The sequence below is a fragment of the Musca domestica genome, unplaced genomic scaffold (genome assembly GCF_030504385.1).
Source record: "Musca domestica strain aabys unplaced genomic scaffold, Musca_domestica.polishedcontigs.V.1.1 121, whole genome shotgun sequence".
NCBI lineage: Eukaryota > Metazoa > Arthropoda > Insecta > Diptera > Muscidae > Musca > Musca domestica.
The window spans coordinates 1232499-1251725 of NW_026712156.1; the positions used below are offsets into that span (position 1 = coordinate 1232499).

General features: G+C 34.8%; 1 protein-coding gene across 1 annotated transcript in view; it reads left to right on the forward strand.

The window, feature by feature from the left end:
* The window catches only part of LOC101900801 (epithelial discoidin domain-containing receptor 1), a 228587-nt gene that overhangs the window by 102992 nt on the left and 106368 nt on the right, over window positions 1–19227 (forward strand). The window contains exons 2-3 of the mRNA XM_059118344.1: window positions 13352–13583; window positions 16736–16883. Of these exons, the coding sequence (XP_058974327.1) occupies window positions 13352–13583; window positions 16736–16883 (380 nt within the window). The remainder of the gene's footprint in view (window positions 1–13351; window positions 13584–16735; window positions 16884–19227) is intronic.

Here is a 19227-nt window from a genome sequence, read left to right on the forward strand (position 1 = left end):
GCATCAACCGAGGCGTGGATTTTTTAAAGAATATATTTTAAAGACCATCCAAGGCGAGGATTTTTTAACAATTATTTTTTCAAGGACCTCAAGTGCGTGGCATATTCTAAGGAATATTTTTTCAAGGACCTCAAGTGCGTGGCATATTCTAAGGAATATTTTTTCAAGGACCATCCTCCAAGGCGTGGATCTTTTAAAGAATATTTTTTCAAGGACCATCCTCCAAGGCGTGGATCTTTTAAAGAATATTTTTTCAAGGACCATCGACCAAGGACGTGGATTTTTTAAAGAATGTTTTTAAAGGACCATCCACAAAAGGTGTGGATATTTTAAAGAATATTTTTTCCCAGGACCATTCACCAAGGCGTGGATTTTTTAAAGAATATTTTTTCAAGCATCAACCGAGGCGTGGATTTTTTAAAGAATATTTTTTCAACGACCATCCACAAAGGCGTGGATTTTTTAAGAATAGTTTTTCAAGGACCATCCAAGGCATGGACGTTTCAAAAAAATATTTTTTCAAGAACCATCCAAGGCGTGGTCTTTTCAAAAAAATATTTTTTCAAGGAACACCCAAGGCGTGGTCTTTTCAAAAAAATATTTTTTCAAGGAACACCCAAGGCGTGGTCTTTTCAAAAAAATATTTTTTCAAGGACCATCCATGGTCCATGGTATTTCAAGTTTCGAATTTGAATATGGTAATGGCTTATGACAACAATGTAGGTCCACGTCGAATAAACCCCAATATAACGGCTATATTCGTTATTTTTAAGATTTTAACAGAATTTTTAACTGTTTTTATTTTTTGAAAATTTATTCATTCAAATGGTGGAGGGTATTCAAAGTTCGGCCCGGCCGAACTTACTGCTTTTTACCTTGTTCAAAGAGGTGTTTTAAGAAAAATGACTAGTTTTTGTCATATTTCTTGAATATCATCAGATCATTGGATTTCTTGAGCAGAATTTCTTTAAACTCCATAACAACCATTGTAATCCTTCTACCTAACTTAAGTTTTAAAGCATTTCACTTTCATTTGTTAGCAAAAGCTATTGGCATCTTATTTACTCCGCGATATCTGCGGGAGACCTAGTTTTGCTCCAGTGAAATAATATTTGCAAAGCTAGAGACCAAACAAAAACGTTCATGATACTGATATTTGCATTCTTTGTCGCATTAACATTGTGGTTGAGTTCGAACAAAAAAAATCGAAATATATATAAAAGTATAGCTGACTTTAACCACTGCTTTTACTCTTGCTCCACGAGAACTTCAATTCGAGCCTAAAAGTATGCTACTCGGCGATGGAAGCCTCTTTGCACACATCGAAGTTTTTGCAGTGTTCAGATGAAAGCCACACATTTAAAACAAATATTATGACTTTCTGTGTGTGTACACTTGCGCGCACACACATGCAAAACAGCAATAAGAAAATAAAGGGGAGAAAACAGCAGCAACAACAACATATTCCGAAATATATGTACATAATAACAACAGCAACAATAATAATTTCATATTATCATAAAAATGCATATGTGTTCGTTTATATTCTATGCTTACAATGAATGCATTTGGCCAAAGCCCATTCACACACACACACAAAGAAGCACATACTCATTCCCAGCCATATCTATGACTTTGTGTATATGTTTATGAATATTTACTTGTGTGTGTGTATGTGTGTCATGTCAGAATGTTTACCAAATGTATATCATAAAATATTGAATACAGAGTATCAAGGTATGATATTGCAGCAGAATTATATTTGTACTTCCATGGATGTGTACGGCCCGCCAGAGCCCCATCATCATCATCAGCAGCAGTTGTGGCAGTAGCAGCTACAACACCACCAGAAGCAAGGAAGGCATTAAAATGCAACGATGACTGCTAAAATGTAGGTCACGGTAGGTTGTTAAAAAAAGAGAGGACTGACTGGAAAATACCATTTGGATCTGCACACACACACGTTAGCATGTAAAATAAAACAACAATATTTTAGCCCGTTCATTTGTTGTTGTTGTTTATTTGTTATTCTTATTAGTTTGGCATATCAGCCGCACAACGTTCCGGAAGGTGTTTGGTGGGATTGGGATGCACAAGGAAATGTATCAGTGTATATGTGAGTCCTCTGGCGGGAAGTTATGACCTCAAAATGGGTGTTGAAAGTATTTTCGCATCCAATGTTTACTGGTTAATAATCAACATCATCATCATCATCCATCCTCACCATAGAAATAATGTGAATTTATGGACAGAGATACAATAAATATTGGAAATAAATAGTTTAATGTTTGGCATAAAAAACACAAGGTATGAAGGTTCATGTAACCCCTTGAAGCCTGGGAAAATTAAAAATTACACAAAGGTATTAAAACAGAACAAAGCATTACAATTATAGATCTATCATAGCTCTGGAAAAATAGGTTTGAAAAACAAAGAGTTAAAAAGCAGAAAGTTCGGCCGGGCCGAACTTTGAATACCCTCCACCATTTGGAACGAATTTGGAAATTTTCAAAAAAAAAATAAAATCCTAAAATTCTGTTAAAATTTTAATTCTGTTAAAATTTTAAAAATACCGAATATAGCCGTTATATTGGGGTCTCTACGACGCGGACCTACATAGGCATTGTTTGCCATTAGCCATTGCCATATTCAAATTCGAAACTTGAAATAAACGGTGAATAATGTAGCTAAAATCATCAGCTGAGCGAAGACCTGAACCAGCATAGACAATTTTCTGCCACAGGCTGTAGCATCCATTACAAACTTCAAATACGACATCTGAAGCAATTTCGGTGGGTATTGTACCTAAACTCGTCAAAATGCCGAATATAGGGATGTATTGGTATGTGGCGCCTATACGAAGACTTGGACCTGCATAGACAATTTTCTGTCACAGACTGTAGTTCCGATTACGAGCTCTAAATATGTAATTTGAAACAATTCCGGTTAATAATGTCGCTAAAATCATCAAAATACCGAAGATAGGGAGGTATCGTTATATGGGGGCTATACGAAGACGTGGACCTGCCCCGATAATTTTTTGTCATAGGCTGTAGTATCCATTACGAATCTCAAATACCAAATTTGAAACAATTCCGGTAAATAATGTCGCTAAAATCATCAAAATACCGAATATAGGGAGGTACCGTTATATGGGGGCTATACGAAGACGTGGACCTGCCCCGATAATTTTTTGTCATAGGCTGTAGTATCCATTACGAATCTCAAATACCAAATTTGAAAGAATTCCGGTAAATAATGTCGCTAAAATCATCAAAATACCGAATATCGGGAGGTAACGTTATATGGGGGCTATATGATGACGTGGACCTGCCCAGATAATTTTCTGTCATGGGCTGTAGTATCCATTTCGAACTTTAAATACCAAAGTTGAAACAATTCCGGTAAATAATGTCGCTAAAATCATCAACATACCGAATATCGGAAGGTAACGTTATAGGGGGCTATATGAAAACGTAGACCTACATGACCTATTTACGAACTTAACCTGCCTACTGGAAAAATAAACACGTGTGCAAAAGAATATATATACTTTGTTGGGTCTGACATGAGTATTTCGAGGAGTTACAAACGGAATGACATAGTTAATATACCCTCCATAGTATGGTGGAGGGTATAAAAATTGATATTTTCTAATTTCCATTGAAAAAATTCAGAACCCTAACAATACTACAATTAATGTTCAGGCTTGATATTGAAGCTTAAAAAAATATCCTTCGAATAATTCGGGTTTGAATGATCCTTAAAAAAATTTTTCTTCAAACACTGGAGAGCTCAACTGAGTCTTGAAAAAATATTTCTTAAAAAATTGGAGGCTATAATAATGCATGGAAACGTATTCTTCCAAAAAAATCGGAGCTTTCTTTGAGATTTTCAGGGCACAAAAATAATAAAATACTCTTCAGAAAAAATGCTGGAATGGTCTTTAAAAGTTAAGGGGTCCAGTGATCTCAAAAAAATAATATTCAAAAAATTCAAGGGTCTAGTGATACTAGAAAAAAAATTCTTAAAAAAATTAGCATTTTAACGATCCTAAGAAAAAAAAAACAATTCTTAAAAAAATGTAGTGCTGAAATCATGTTTGGAAAAATATCCTTCAAAAAATCAAGAGTCCAAATGATGTGTGCAAAAAACATTCTTTAATAACTTTAGAGCTCTAATGATCTCTGAAAAAATTATTCAATAAATTCAGGTGCTGGAAAATTTTTTCTGCAATAATTCGGGTCTTAAAAGAATAAATAATGCCAGAGGAAATAACCACCCACTACGAACTCTAAATACCAAATGAAAAAGGAAATCGTGAAAAAAATATGAGCGAAATGCCGAATGTAGGGTGGTACCTTTATATTTGCGGGAGAAATTGAGCCCATAAATACAGTGTTCCATCCCATAAGCTAGGACCCATTACTTTATGCGGTCTCTTCTCTCCATGGTGGACGATAAAAAAAAATTCTTTAGAAATTCAACTCTAAACATAGTTGCAAAATACTTATTTCACTTACTTATAGACCTTGAAAAAATACTCTTAAAAAAATCCACGCCTTTTGTAGACCTTGAAAAAATATTCTTAAAAAAATCCACGCCTTTTATAGACCTTGAAAAAATATTCTTAAAAAAATCCACGCCTTTTATAGACCTTGAAAAAATATTCTTAAAAAAATCCACGCCTTTTATAGACCTTGAAAAAATATTCTTAAAAAAATCCACGCCTTTTATAGACCTTGAAAAAATATTCTTAAAAAAATCCACGCCTTTTATAGACCTTGAAAAAATATTCTTAAAAAAATCCACGCCTTTTATAGACCTTAAAAAAATATTCTTAAAAAAATCCACGCCTTTTATAGACCTTGAAAAAATATTCTTTAAAAAATCCACGCCTGTGTTGGTCCTTGAAAAAATATTCTTTAAAAAATCCACGCCTGTGTTGGTCCTTGAAAAAATATTCTTTAAAAAATCCACGCCTGTGTTGGTCCTTGAAAAAATATTCTTTAAAAAATCCACGCCTGTGTTGGTCCTTGAAAAAATATTCTTTAAAAAATCCACGCCTGTGTTGGTCCTTGAAAAAATATTCTTTAAAAAATCCACGCCTGTGTTGGTCCTTGAAAAAATATTCTTTTAAAAAATCCACGCCTGTGTTGGTCCTTGAAAAAATATTCTTTAAAAAATCCACGCCTGTGTTGGTCCTTGAAAAAATATTCTTTAAAAAATCCACGCCTGTGTTGGTCCTTGAAAAAATATTCTTTAAAAAATCCACGCCTGTGTTGGTCCTTGAAAAATATTCTTTAAAAAATCCACGCCTGTGTTGGTCCTTGAAAAAATATTCTTTAAAAAATCCACGCCTGTGTTGGTCCTTGAAAAAATATTCTTTAAAAATCCACGCCTGTGTTGGTCCTTGAAAAAATATTCTTTAAAAAATCCACGCCTGTGTTGGTCCTTGAAAAAATATTCTTTAAAAAATCCACGCCTGTGTTGGTCCTTGAAAAAATATTCTTTAAAAAATCCACGCCTGTGTTGGTCCTTGAAAAAATATTCTTTAAAAAATCCACGCCTGTGTTGGTCCTTGAAAAAATATTCTTTAAAAAATCCACGCCTGTGTTGGTCCTTGAAAAAATATTCTTTAAAAAATCCACGCCTGTGTTGGTCCTTGAAAAAATATTCTTTAAAAAATCCACGCCTGTGTTGGTCCTTGAAAAAATATTCTTTAAAAAATCCACGCCTGTGTTGGTCCTTGAAAAAATATTCTTTAAAAAATCCACGCCTGTGTTGGTCCTTGAAAAAATATTCTTTAAAAAATCCACGCCTGTGTTGGTCCTTGAAAAAATATTCTTTAAAAAATCCACGCCTGTGTTGGTCCTTGAAAAAATATTCTTTAAAAAATCCACGCCTGTGTTGGTCCTTGAAAAAATATTCTTTAAAAAATCCACGCCTGTGTTGGTCCTTGAAAAATATTCTTTAAAAAATCCACGCCTGTGTTGGTCCTTGAAAAAATATTCTTTAAAAAATCCACGCCTGTGTTGGTCCTTGAAAAAATATTCTTTAAAAAATCCACGCCTGTGTTGGTCCTTGAAAAAATATTCTTTAAAAAATCCACGCCTGTGTTGGTCCTTGAAAAAATATTCTTTAAAAAATCCACGCCTGTGTTGGTCCTTGAAAAAATATTCTTTAAAAAATCCACGCCTGTGTTGGTCCTTGAAAAATATTCTTTAAAAAATCCACGCCTGTGTTGGTCCTTGAAAAAATATTCTTTAAAAAATCCACGCCTGTGTTGGTCCTTGAAAAAATATTCTTTAAAAAATCCACGCCTGTGTTGGTCCTTGAAAAATATTCTTTAAAAAATCCACGCCTGTGTTGGTCCTTGAAAAAATATTCTTTAAAAAATCCACGCCTGTGTTGGTCCTTGAAAAAATATTCTTTAAAAAATCCACGCCTGTGTTGGTCCTTGAAAAAATATTCTTTAAAAAATCCACGCCTGTGTTGGTCCTTGAAAAAATATTCTTTAAAAAATCCACGCCTGTGTTGGTCCTTGAAAAAATATTCTTTAAAAAATCCACGCCTGTGTTGGTCCTTGAAAAAATATTCTTTAAAAAATCCACGCCTGTGTTGGTCCTTGAAAAAATATTCTTTAAAAAATCCACGCCTGTGTTGGTCCTTGAAAAAATATTCTTTAAAATCCACGCTGTGTTGGTCCTTGAAAAAATAAAAATCCACGCCTGTGTTGGTCCTTGAAAAAATATTCTTTAAAAAATCCACGCCTGTGTTGGTCCTTGAAAAAATATTCTTTAAAAAATCCACGCCTGTGTTGGTCCTTGAAAAAATATTCTTTAAAAAATCCACGCCTGTGTTGGTCCTTGAAAAAATATTCTTTAAAAAATCCACGCCTGTGTTGGTCCTTGAAAAAATATTCTTTAAAAAATCCACGCCTGTGTTGGTCCTTGAAAAATATTCTTTAAAAAATCCACGCCTGTGTTGGTCCTTGAAAAATATTCTTTAAAAAATCCACGCCTGTGTTGGTCCTTGAAAAAATATTCTTTAAAAAATCCACGCCTGTGTTGGTCCTTGAAAAAATATTCTTTAAAAAATCCACGCCTGTGTTGGTCCTTGAAAAAATATTCTTTAAAAAATCCACGCCTGTGTTGGTCCTTGAAAAAATATTCTTTAAAAAATCCACGCCTGTGTTGGTCCTTGAAAAAATATTCTTTAAAAAATCCACGCCTGTGTTGGTCCTTGAAAAAATATTCTTTAAAAAATCCACGCCTGTGTTGGTCCTTGAAAAAATATTCTTTAAAAAATCCACGCCTGTGTTGGTCCTTGAAAAAATATTCTTTAAAAAATCCACGCCTGTGTTGGTCCTTGAAAAATATTCTTTAAAAAATCCACGCCTGTGTTGGTCCTTGAAAAAATATTCTTTAAAAAATCCACGCCTGTGTTGGTCCTTGAAAAAATATTCTTTAAAAAATCCACGCCTGTGTTGGTCCTTGAAAAAATATTCTTTAAAAAATCCACGCCTGTGTTGGTCCTTGAAAAATATTCTTTAAAAAATCCACGCCTGTGTTGGTCCTTGAAAAAATATTCTTTAAAAAATCCACGCCTGTGTTGGTCCTTGAAAAAATATTCTTTAAAAAATCCACGCCTGTGTTGGTCCTTGAAAAAATATTCTTTAAAAAATCCACGCCTGTGTTGGTCCTTGAAAAAATATTCTTTAAAAAATCCACGCCTGTGTTGGTCCTTGAAAAAATATTCTTTAAAAAATCCACGCCTGTGTTGGTCCTTGAAAAAATATTCTTTAAAAAATCCACGCCTGTGTTGGTCCTTGAAAAAATATTCTTTAAAAAATCCACGCCTGTGTTGGTCCTTGAAAAAATATTCTTTAAAAAATCCACGCCTGTGTTGGTCCTTGAAAAAATATTCTTTAAAAATCCACGCCTGTGTTGGTCCTTGAAAAAATATTCTTTAAAAAATCCACGCCTGTGTTGGTCCTTGAAAAAATATTCTTTAAAAAATCCACGCCTGTGTTGGTCCTTGAAAAAATATTCTTTAAAAAATCCACGCCTGTGTTGGTCCTTGAAAAAATATTCTTTAAAAAATCCACGCCTGTGTTGGTCCTTGAAAAAATATTCTTTAAAAAATCCACGCCTGTGTTGGTCCTTGAAAAATATTCTTTAAAAAATCCACGCCTGTGTTGGTCCTTGAAAAAATATTCTTTAAAAAATCCACGCCTGTGTTGGTCCTTGAAAAAATATTCTTTAAAAAATCCACGCCTGTGTTGGTCCTTGAAAAAATATTCTTTAAAAAATCCACGCCTGTGTTGGTCCTTGAAAAAATATTCTTTAAAAAATCCACGCCTGTGTTGGTCCTTGAAAAATATTCTTTAAAAAATCCACGCCTGTGTTGGTCCTTGAAAAAATATTCTTTAAAAAATCCACGCCTGTGTTGGTCCTTGAAAAAATATTCTTTAAAAAATCCACGCCTGTGTTGGTCCTTGAAAAAATATTCTTTAAAAAATCCACGCCTGTGTTGGTCCTTGAAAAAATATTCTTTAAAAAATCCACGCCTGTGTTGGTCCTTGAAAAAATATTCTTTAAAAAATCCACGCCTGTGTTGGTCCTTGAAAAAATATTCTTTAAAAAATCCACGCCTGTGTTGGTCCTTGAAAAAATATTCTTTAAAAAATCCACGCCTGTGTTGGTCCTTGAAAAAATATTCTTTAAAAAATCCACGCCTGTGTTGGTCCTTGAAAAAATATTCTTTAAAAAATCCACGCCTGTGTTGGTCCTTGAAAAAATATTCTTTAAAAAATCCACGCCTGTGTTGGTCCTTGAAAAAATATTCTTTAAAAAATCCACGCCTGTGTTGGTCCTTGAAAAAATATTCTTTAAAAAATCCACGCCTGTGTTGGTCCTTGAAAAAATATTCTTTAAAAAATCCACGCCTGTGTTGGTCCTTGAAAAAATATTCTTTAAAAAATCCACGCCTGTGTTGGTCCTTGAAAAAATATTCTTTAAAAAATCCACGCCTGTGTTGGTCCTTGAAAAAATATTCTTTAAAAAATCCACGCCTGTGTTGGTCCTTGAAAAAATATTCTTTAAAAAATCCACGCCTGTGTTGGTCCTTGAAAAAATATTCTTTAAAAAATCCACGCCTGTGTTGGTCCTTGAAAAAATATTCTTTAAAAAATCCACGCCTGTGTTGGTCCTTGAAAAAATATTCTTTAAAAAATCCACGCCTGTGTTGGTCCTTGAAAAAATATTCTTTAAAAAATCCACGCCTGTGTTGGTCCTTGAAAAAATATTCTTTAAAAATCCACGCCTGTGTTGGTCCTTGAAAAAATATTCTTTAAAAAATCCACGCCTGTGTTGGTCCTTGAAAAAATATTCTTTAAAAAATCCACGCCTGTGTTGGTCCTTGAAAAAATATTCTTTAAAAAATCCACGCCTGTGTTGGTCCTTGAAAAAATATTCTTTAAAAAATCCACGCCTGTGTTGGTCCTTGAAAAAATATTCTTTAAAAAATCCACGCCTGTGTTGGTCCTTGAAAAAATATTCTTTAAAAAATCCACGCCTGTGTTGGTCCTTGAAAAAATATTCTTTAAAAAATCCACGCCTGTGTTGGTCCTTGAAAAAATATTCTTTAAAAAATCCACGCCTGTGTTGGTCCTTGAAAAAATATTCTTTAAAAAATCCACGCCTGTGTTGGTCCTTGAAAAAATATTCTTTAAAAAATCCACGCCTGTGTTGGTCCTTGAAAAAATATTTTTAAAAAATCCACGCCTGTGTTGGTCCTTGAAAAAATATTCTTTAAAAAATCCACGCCTGTGTTGGTCCTTGAAAAAATATTCTTTAAAAAATCCACGCCTGTGTTGGTCCTTGAAAAAATATTCTTTAAAAAATCCACGCCTGTGTTGGTCCTTGAAAAAATATTCTTTAAAAAATCCACGCCTGTGTTGGTCCTTGAAAAAATATTCTTTAAAAAATCCACGCCTGTGTTGGTCCTTGAAAAATATTCTTTAAAAAATCCACGCCTGTGTTGGTCCTTGAAAAAATATTCTTTAAAAAATCCACGCCTGTGTTGGTCCTTGAAAAAATATTCTTTAAAAAATCCACGCCTGTGTTGGTCCTTGAAAAAATATTCTTTAAAAAATCCACGCCTGTGTTGGTCCTTGAAAAAATATTCTTTAAAAAATCCACGCCTGTGTTGGTCCTTGAAAAAATATTCTTTAAAAAATCCACGCCTGTGTTGGTCCTTGAAAAATATTCTTTAAAAAATCCACGCCTGTGTTGGTCCTTGAAAAAATATTCTTTAAAAAATCCACGCCTGTGTTGGTCCTTGAAAAATATTCTTTAAAAAATCCACGCCTGTGTTGGTCCTTGAAAAAATATTCTTTAAAAATCCACGCCTGTGTTGGTCCTTGAAAAAATATTCTTTAAAAAATCCACGCCTGTGTTGGTCCTTGAAAAAATATTCTTTAAAAAATCCACGCCTGTGTTGGTCCTTGAAAAAATATTCTTTAAAAAATCCACGCCTGTGTTGGTCCTTGAAAAATATTCTTTAAAAAATCCACGCCTGTGTTGGTCCTTGAAAAAATATTCTTTAAAAAATCCACGCCTGTGTTGGTCCTTGAAAAAATATTCTTTAAAAAATCCACGCCTGTGTTGGTCCTTGAAAAAATATTCTTTAAAAAATCCACGCCTGTGTTGGTCCTTGAAAAAATATTCTTTAAAAAATCCACGCCTGTGTTGGTCCTTGAAAAAATATTCTTTAAAAAATCCACGCCTGTGTTGGTCCTTGAAAAAATATTCTTTAAAAAATCCACGCCTGTGTTGGTCCTTGAAAAAATATTCTTTAAAAAATCCACGCCTGTGTTGGTCCTTGAAAAATATTCTTTAAAAAATCCACGCCTGTGTTGGTCCTTGAAAAAATATTCTTTAAAAAATCCACGCCTGTGTTGGTCCTTGAAAAAATATTCTTTAAAAAATCCACGCCTGTGTTGGTCCTTGAAAAAATATTCTTTAAAAAATCCACGCCTGTGTTGGTCCTTGAAAAAATATTCTTTAAAAAATCCACGCCTGTGTTGGTCCTTGAAAAAATATTCTTTAAAAAATCCACGCCTGTGTTGGTCCTTGAAAAAATATTCTTTAAAAAATCCACGCCTGTGTTGGTCCTTGAAAAAATATTCTTTAAAAATCCACGCCTGTGTTGGTCCTTGAAAAATATTCTTTAAAAAATCCACGCCTGTGTTGGTCCTTGAAAAATATTCTTTAAAAAATCCACGCCTGTGTTGGTCCTTGAAAAAATATTCTTTAAAAAATCCACGCCTGTGTTGGTCCTTGAAAAAATATTCTTTAAAAAATCCACGCCTGTGTTGGTCCTTGAAAAATATTCTTTAAAAAATCCACGCCTGTGTTGGTCCTTGAAAAAATATTCTTTAAAAAATCCACGCCTGTGTTGGTCCTTGAAAAAATATTCTTTAAAAAATCCACGCCTGTGTTGGTCCTTGAAAAATATTCTTTAAAAAATCCACGCCTGTGTTGGTCCTTGAAAAAATATTCTTTAAAAAATCCACGCCTGTGTTGGTCCTTGAAAAAATATTCTTTAAAAAATCCACGCCTGTGTTGGTCCTTGAAAAAATATTCTTTAAAAAATCCACGCCTGTGTTGGTCCTTGAAAAAATATTCTTTAAAAAATCCACGCCTGTGTTGGTCCTTGAAAAAATATTCTTTAAAAAATCCACGCCTGTGTTGGTCCTTGAAAAAATATTCTTTAAAAAATCCACGCCTGTGTTGGTCCTTGAAAAATATTCTTTAAAAAATCCACGCCTGTGTTGGTCCTTGAAAAAATATTCTTTAAAAAATCCACGCCTGTGTTGGTCCTTGAAAAAATATTCTTTAAAAATCCACGCCTGTGTTGGTCCTTGAAAAAATATTCTTTAAAAAATCCACGCCTGTGTTGGTCCTTGAAAAAATATTCTTTAAAAATCCACGCCTGTGTTGGTCCTTGAAAAAATATTCTTTAAAAAATCCACGCCTGTGTTGGTCCTTGAAAAAATATTCTTTAAAAAATCCACGCCTGTGTTGGTCCTTGAAAAAATATTCTTTAAAAAATCCACGCCTGTGTTGGTCCTTGAAAAATATTCTTTAAAAAATCCACGCCTGTGTTGGTCCTTGAAAAATATTCTTTAAAAAATCCACGCCTGTGTTGGTCCTTGAAAAAATATTCTTTAAAAAATCCACGCCTGTGTTGGTCCTTGAAAAATATTCTTTAAAAATCCACGCCTGTGTTGGTCCTTGAAAAAATATTCTTTAAAAAATCCACGCCTGTGTTGGTCCTTGAAAAAATATTCTTTAAAAATCCACGCCTGTGTTGGTCCTTGAAAAAATATTCTTTAAAAAATCCACGCCTGTGTTGGTCCTTGAAAAAATATTCTTTAAAAAATCCACGCCTGTGTTGGTCCTTGAAAATATATTCTTTAAAAAATCCACGCCTGTGTTGGTCCTTGAAAATATATTCTTTAAAAAATCCACGCCTGTGTTGGTCCTTGAAAAAATATTCTTTAAAAAATCCACGCCTGTGTTGGTCCTTGAAAAAATATTCTTTAAAAAATCCACGCCTGTGTTGGTCCTTGAAAAAATATTCTTTAAAAAATCCACGCCTGTGTTGGTCCTTGAAAAAATATTCTTTAAAAAATCCACGCCTGTGTTGGTCCTTGAAAAAATATTCTTTAAAAAATCCACGCCTGTGTTGGTCCTTGAAAAAATATTCTTTAAATAACCTCGAATATCGCCTATCATATCCCTTCATTTAAAAATTCTTATGAATTTTTCCAGCTTTTTTGCATAACCTTCCTCATTTAAATTGCAACGTCCTCGTTAATCCGTTAAATGGGTCAATGGTTTCATATTTTTAATGAGGTTATATTTATCCTGTAATAATTCGTAACATTATTTATTCATTTTTTTTCTCATGAATCACTTGAAGATATTTATTATCTTCACCTCAGTGCCTTATTTTAATGGTATTTCCATTTCATTGATTTGCTCCAGGCGAAGATTTCGTTTGGTTTACATATTCCATGAAACTGCAATACACAGCAGTATACATATCTACAATACATATTCACATACGCACACATACATACATATCTACCAACGTGTAGCTGCTTAATTTATTAATCCTTTGGAAGGAAACACAAAAAAAATCATAAGCTCCTTACACAATAACCTTAACCTATGAATTTTGCATTTATTGATTTATTTTTTTATTCTTTTCTTTTCGTCTTTTTCTTCCATTTTCTCTTTGGTATTTTTCTGTGTGTGTTTCCACTTTTAATTGACAGATTAAAGGTCGACAACAATGGCGGTGCATGGTGTCCCAAGCACATGGTTTCACGTGGCCTCAAGGAGTATTTGCAAATTGATTTGCTGCAGATCCATGTCCTGACTGCCATCCGCACCCAAGGTCGCTTCGGCAAGGGCCAGGGTCAAGAGTACACCGAGGCATATGTGGTGGAGTACTGGCGACCCGGCATGGAGGCGTGGAAACGCTGGAAAAATTTCCAGGGCAAAGAGGTGAGTAAAGAGATAAAAATATTCAAAAAGAAAAAATATAAAATATGTATTTTTTACTAATTTTCAAAACAATCTCAATTTAAGATACCAACACCGACATCAATATCAAATTTCAGGATTTCAGCCCTATTCCTTTACCCAATACCAAATTTAGCTACACACTCAATTGCAGGTACCAAAAGGGACATCAAAATCAAATATTGGAATTCCTACTATTTTCCTTTACCCAATACCCAGTTAAGTACCTCTTTGTACTTTTCGTACAAATATAGTACACATTTCCAAAACCGCCTTCATATCTCAATTCCAGATACCTACAGAGATCTCAATATCAAATTTGAGGATTCCTTTATATCACTTTACCCAATACCAAATGTAGTACCACTTGGTACTTTTCGTATAAATAGGACGCATTTCCGAACCATCGTCAAATCTCAAATGCAGATAACATCTGTGATCTAAATATGAAATTTCAATATTTTATCATTATCTTTTCAAGACATACCTATAGAGACCTCAATATAATTTTTCTGGATTCCAGCTCTACCCCTTCATTCACTACCAAATTTAGTACTTTTCGCACAAATATAGCACGAGTTTCCAAACCACTGCCAAATCATAGATACCAACAATAACAAAAAAACTACAATTTCAGAATTTTATCTCTACCCTTCATCCAATTCCGAATTTAGCACTTTTGGTACACCTGTAGTATGCATTTCCGAAACCACCCCCCTATGTCCAGCTATATGTGAACAGCGACCCTAATACCAAATTTCAGATTCAAAGCACATATATACAGGGTGAGATGAAAAAACTGCAACCAACTTCCGACTGCTGTCATTTCTAAGCCACTCGTCCGACAACTGTTAAAATTATTCCAGTGACAGCTCATTATATGGTTTACAAGCGTACAAAAGCATTTTGGTGAGAATTTTCCAGAAAAAAAGTTATTCGTGATGGAAGTAAGCGTGATAGAGTAATTTCTTTATATTTGGCTGGAAAACCACAAGTGGCTATCGTTAGAGCACTCCAGCATTTAAATGTGAATACATCTTTTGTGTATCCTACCGTCGCTCGTTACCGTGATACTGTGGACGGGAGTGGACGGAAGAAAACAACAACATCAGCAGAACTTGTTCGTCAAAAAGTAAGGAAGCGTCTTGAGCGAAACCTGTGTCGCAGTGGCCGAAAAATGGCTCGTGAGCTGAAGATATCGCAATATTCCATTCGCAAATATTGAAAAATGAGCTCGGGGTAAAGACACTGAAATTCCAATTCCAAAAAGTGCAAGAACTTAGACCGCAACAGAAAGAAAATAGCCTCAAAAGTGCTAAAGAGTTGCTTCGCTTGGCCGAAAGTGGTGAACTGCCGAATTTGGTTTTCTCCGCTCCCTGATGAGAAAACATTCGTTGTCCAGCAGTTTGTAAACAAACAGGTCAGCTGAAAATGTGCACCTTCGGTTGGCCACCAGAACTCAAGCGCCGGTAATGGTGTGGGCCGCCATAACAGCCAATTGTCACTCTCCGCTCGTATTAATCGAACGACCGTGGCATCAGAATAAATGCCGAATATTATCGCGAAAATATTCTGAAGGGAGCATAGCATTAAGGCTTTGGGAACTCAAACATTTTGGCCTTATACCCTGGACATTCCAACAGGACTCAACACCATCGCACTCAGCACGCGCCACCCAAAAATGGTTACAAAATGAGGTTCCTCGCTTCATTTCCAGCTTTGCAGAGCACAATGTCGAAAATGGCAAAATCTCCGTAGACCAATCCGTTAGACTCTTGTGTCTGGAGTTTTGTGGAAAGCAAGGTTGGCACTAAAAAATACCAAAGTGTCGATTATCTCAAGCCCTCGCTTCGTCGGGAATGGTTCAAAATACCGCAGAGCAACATTCGGGCTGCGTGGGACGGTTTCATTTGCCATAATTCGTGCCAAAGGTGACCAATTCGAAGAAATCTAAACTTATTCTAAAATTTGATGCTATTTCCGACTTTTTTGTTCTCATTCAATAAAATTTAAAAAAAATTAAAAATTATGACATTCGACTTTGTTGCAGTTTTTTTATCTCACCCTGTACACATAAGTACGAATTTTCAAGACTACCTAAATACCTCGGTCCTACAATGTGTTTCCAAACCTCAGCATTCCAGCTCTTTTGGTTCAACTAAATTGCAATGGTACCAAATTTAGTACCATTTAGTACTTTTGGTGCACTTAAGTACAAATATGGAAAACTTATTCATATCCCAATCTTACAATCCCACAATAATCCCAATTCCGAATTTTATGATTTCAGCTCCATCTGTTCCTCCAAATTCAAATTGTACCGAATTTAATAGCGTTTAGTATTTTTAGTACATATAAGTACACATTTCCAAAACTACCTAAATATCCCAATCCTACACTCCGACAGTAATCTTATTTCCATTTCTCAAGATATCAGCTATATAGGTGCACCCGAATCAAATTTGTACCAAATTTAGTACCATTTTGAATTCCTCTGTTCTAGAATGCAATAGTAATCTTATTTAAAAATTTCGGCATTCCAACTCCATCGGTTCACCCAAAATCGAAATTGCACCAAATTTAGTACCATTTAGTACTTTTCGTGTACATAAGTAGAAATTTCGAAAACTTTCCCATATCCCAGTTCTACACTCCACTACTGCTGTTAATTACAAAATTTAGGATTCCAGCACCACCCGCTTCTCCAAATTGTACTTAATTTAGTACTTTTCGTATCTAGGAGTACACCCTTTAAAACGACCTCCTTACATAGACCTTACTCCTCATTATTGATTCCCATTCCAAATTAAATTTCAATTTCAAGTTTTTAACTCTAACCGTTCACATGATACGAAATGGTTGCAAATGTAATACATTTTAGTACTTTTCGTACACTTATTGTGCGAATTTCCAAAAACCCTTTGGTACATCTATCATACACTCCATCAGTGACACTCGTTCCAAATATAAGAGTTCTAGCTCTATTACCTCCTAAAATACTAAGGGTACCATATTTAGTACCTTGTAATAATTTTCGTACCGTTCTGGTACGAATTTCCAAAAACCAAGCCTTTGTTTGTTCTCTAAGTGGATTTTCTCTTAATTTCCCCCCCCCCATTTTCTCCTCTTTCCAGATCTTACCTGGCAACACCAATACCTACAGTGAGGTGGAAAACGTGCTGCAACCCATCATCTTTGCCTCCAAAGTTCGCATTTATCCATATAGCCAATATGATCGGACGGTGTGCCTGCGGGCTGAAGTTGTTGGATGCCCCTGGGAAGGTAAGTTTAGATTTTCAATTTTGGAAAACTTGTTTGAAATTGAAAAAAAAATTCAATTTTTTATTTTTTTTAATTGAGTGTTTGTTGATGGCTTGTGAGGTGGGTTTGAATAGAAAACTAATTTTTTTTGGCAGGTGTATTTGTGTACCCTCCATCATAGTATGAAGGGTATATTAGGTTTGTCATTCCGTTTGTAAAACCTCGAAATATACATTTTAGACCCCCCCCTTGATCAGCATAAAATTCCATGGCGATTTAGCGATATCTGTCCGTCCATCCGTCTGTGGAAATCACTCTAGCTGCCAAACGAAATGAAGTGGGTTGATAAAATTTTACTCAAATGTATACTATGTCCGCAGGATTTTAAGTATTGAAAATAGGCCATGTAGGTCCATATAGCGGCACCTCCCGATATTCGGTATTTTGATGATTTAAGCGACATTATTCACCGGATTTGTTGCAAATTTGGTATTTAAAGTTCTACATGGATACTACAGCCTATGGCAGAAAATTGTTTATGCAGGTCCAAGCCTTCGTATGCTCCCATTTAAGGACATCTCCCGATATTCGGTACTTTTTATGATTTTAGAGACATTATTCACCGGAATTGCTTCAAATTTAGTATTTAAAGTTCGTAATGGATATTACAGCCCATGGCAGAAAATTGTCTGTGTAGGTCCACGCCTTCTTATAGCCCCCATATAACGGTACCTCCCGATATTCGGTATTTTGATGATTTTAGCGACATTATTCACCGGAATTGTTTCAAATTTGGTATTTGAAGTTCGTAATGGATACTACAGCCTGCGACAGAAAATTGTCCGTGCAGGTCCACGTCGTGGTATAGACCCTAATATAATGGCAGATTTCGGAATTTTTATGATTTTAACAGAATAATTAACGGATTTTATTTTATTTTTTTTTTTTATTTTTTTTCCAAATTCGTTGCAATTGGTGTAGGGTATTCAAAGTTCGGTCCGTCTGAACTTACAGCTTTTTTTACCTGTTTTCTATAACAGTCTTGAAAACTCCTCCAATCAATTTTTGAAACATTAATTTCCTTACCACTAAATGAAAAAAATATTCATCAAATATTCCTCCCTCTCCCCTCTCTACCGACCTAATCACATTTAGTAATAATTTCCATTATTAGAGTCATGTCAAATAGATAAAAATCATAACGACATGTTTTGACAATCAATGGCAGGACATTTTCAAAAGGACCCAGAAAAACATAACCATAATTGACTGGCAGTATGGCGGAATAATATAACAGGTTGGCCATAGAAAACACACACTCTGACATGTTTTCATACACCCAACTACAAATATTCAATTTACTTGGAGATTCATATTAGATATGGATTTTTTTTATTTCCTTTCAGCCACAATTCGATTGTGGCCTAATATTCCAACTAGCTTGACTTGGTAAGTAACTAAGTTTGTTTTTTTTTTTTTTTGGAGCAACTCTCATTGAACCATGGAGAACTGGGCTAGTATTAAAATTTTAGTTTAACCAAAAAATATATATCCAATGGCTTCGATTTTTTTTTTTTTTCAATATTTGTATGCCATCGTCACAGAAGCCCAAAACCCCAATGCAAAAATTCTACAAATATTCGGCTAAAACTAAAATAGAGGTCAGTGGTTTTTCGCAGGCCAGAGGGGAGACTGCTGTGGTTTAGAGAAACTGGAGTTCGATGTGAAAGAATACCAGATGCTTGTTGTAGAATTCCAACATCCCCCCACCCCAAAAAAAAAGAGAGGGGAGAACAGAAAAGTTTTTGTAAGAATCAATATTGTTTACTGCCTTTGGTTGCTGGTCGCCAGTGGTTTGGTTGCAGTATGGAATTGTTGTTGTCATTGTTGCTGTTGTTGCCACTGAATCTGCCATTCGATTTGGCGGTATTTGTTGGCCTCCATACATATTTTTCTCTGTTCGATATGCTGTCGATATTTTGGTCGGATGTTTAGTTTTGATGATATTGATGGTCATTGTTTGCAATGGTGTTTTTATTGGCAAGCACAGAAACACACACATACATAGCTGGTAAATAGCAAAAATTGAAGGGACATACATCTAAAATGTGGGTGTTTCCATACCCTGCCTTGCATGATCGTAGAAAACATATTCTTTACAAAAACCCACGCCTTTTATAGAACCTGAAAAAATATTCTTTAGAAAATCCACGCCTTTTATAGACACTGAAAAAATATTCTTTAAAAAATCCACGCCTTTTATAGACCCTGAAAAAATATTCTTTAGAAAATCCACGCCTTTTATAGACCTTGAAAAAATATTCTTTAAAAAATCCACGCCTTTTATAGACCCTGAAAAAATATT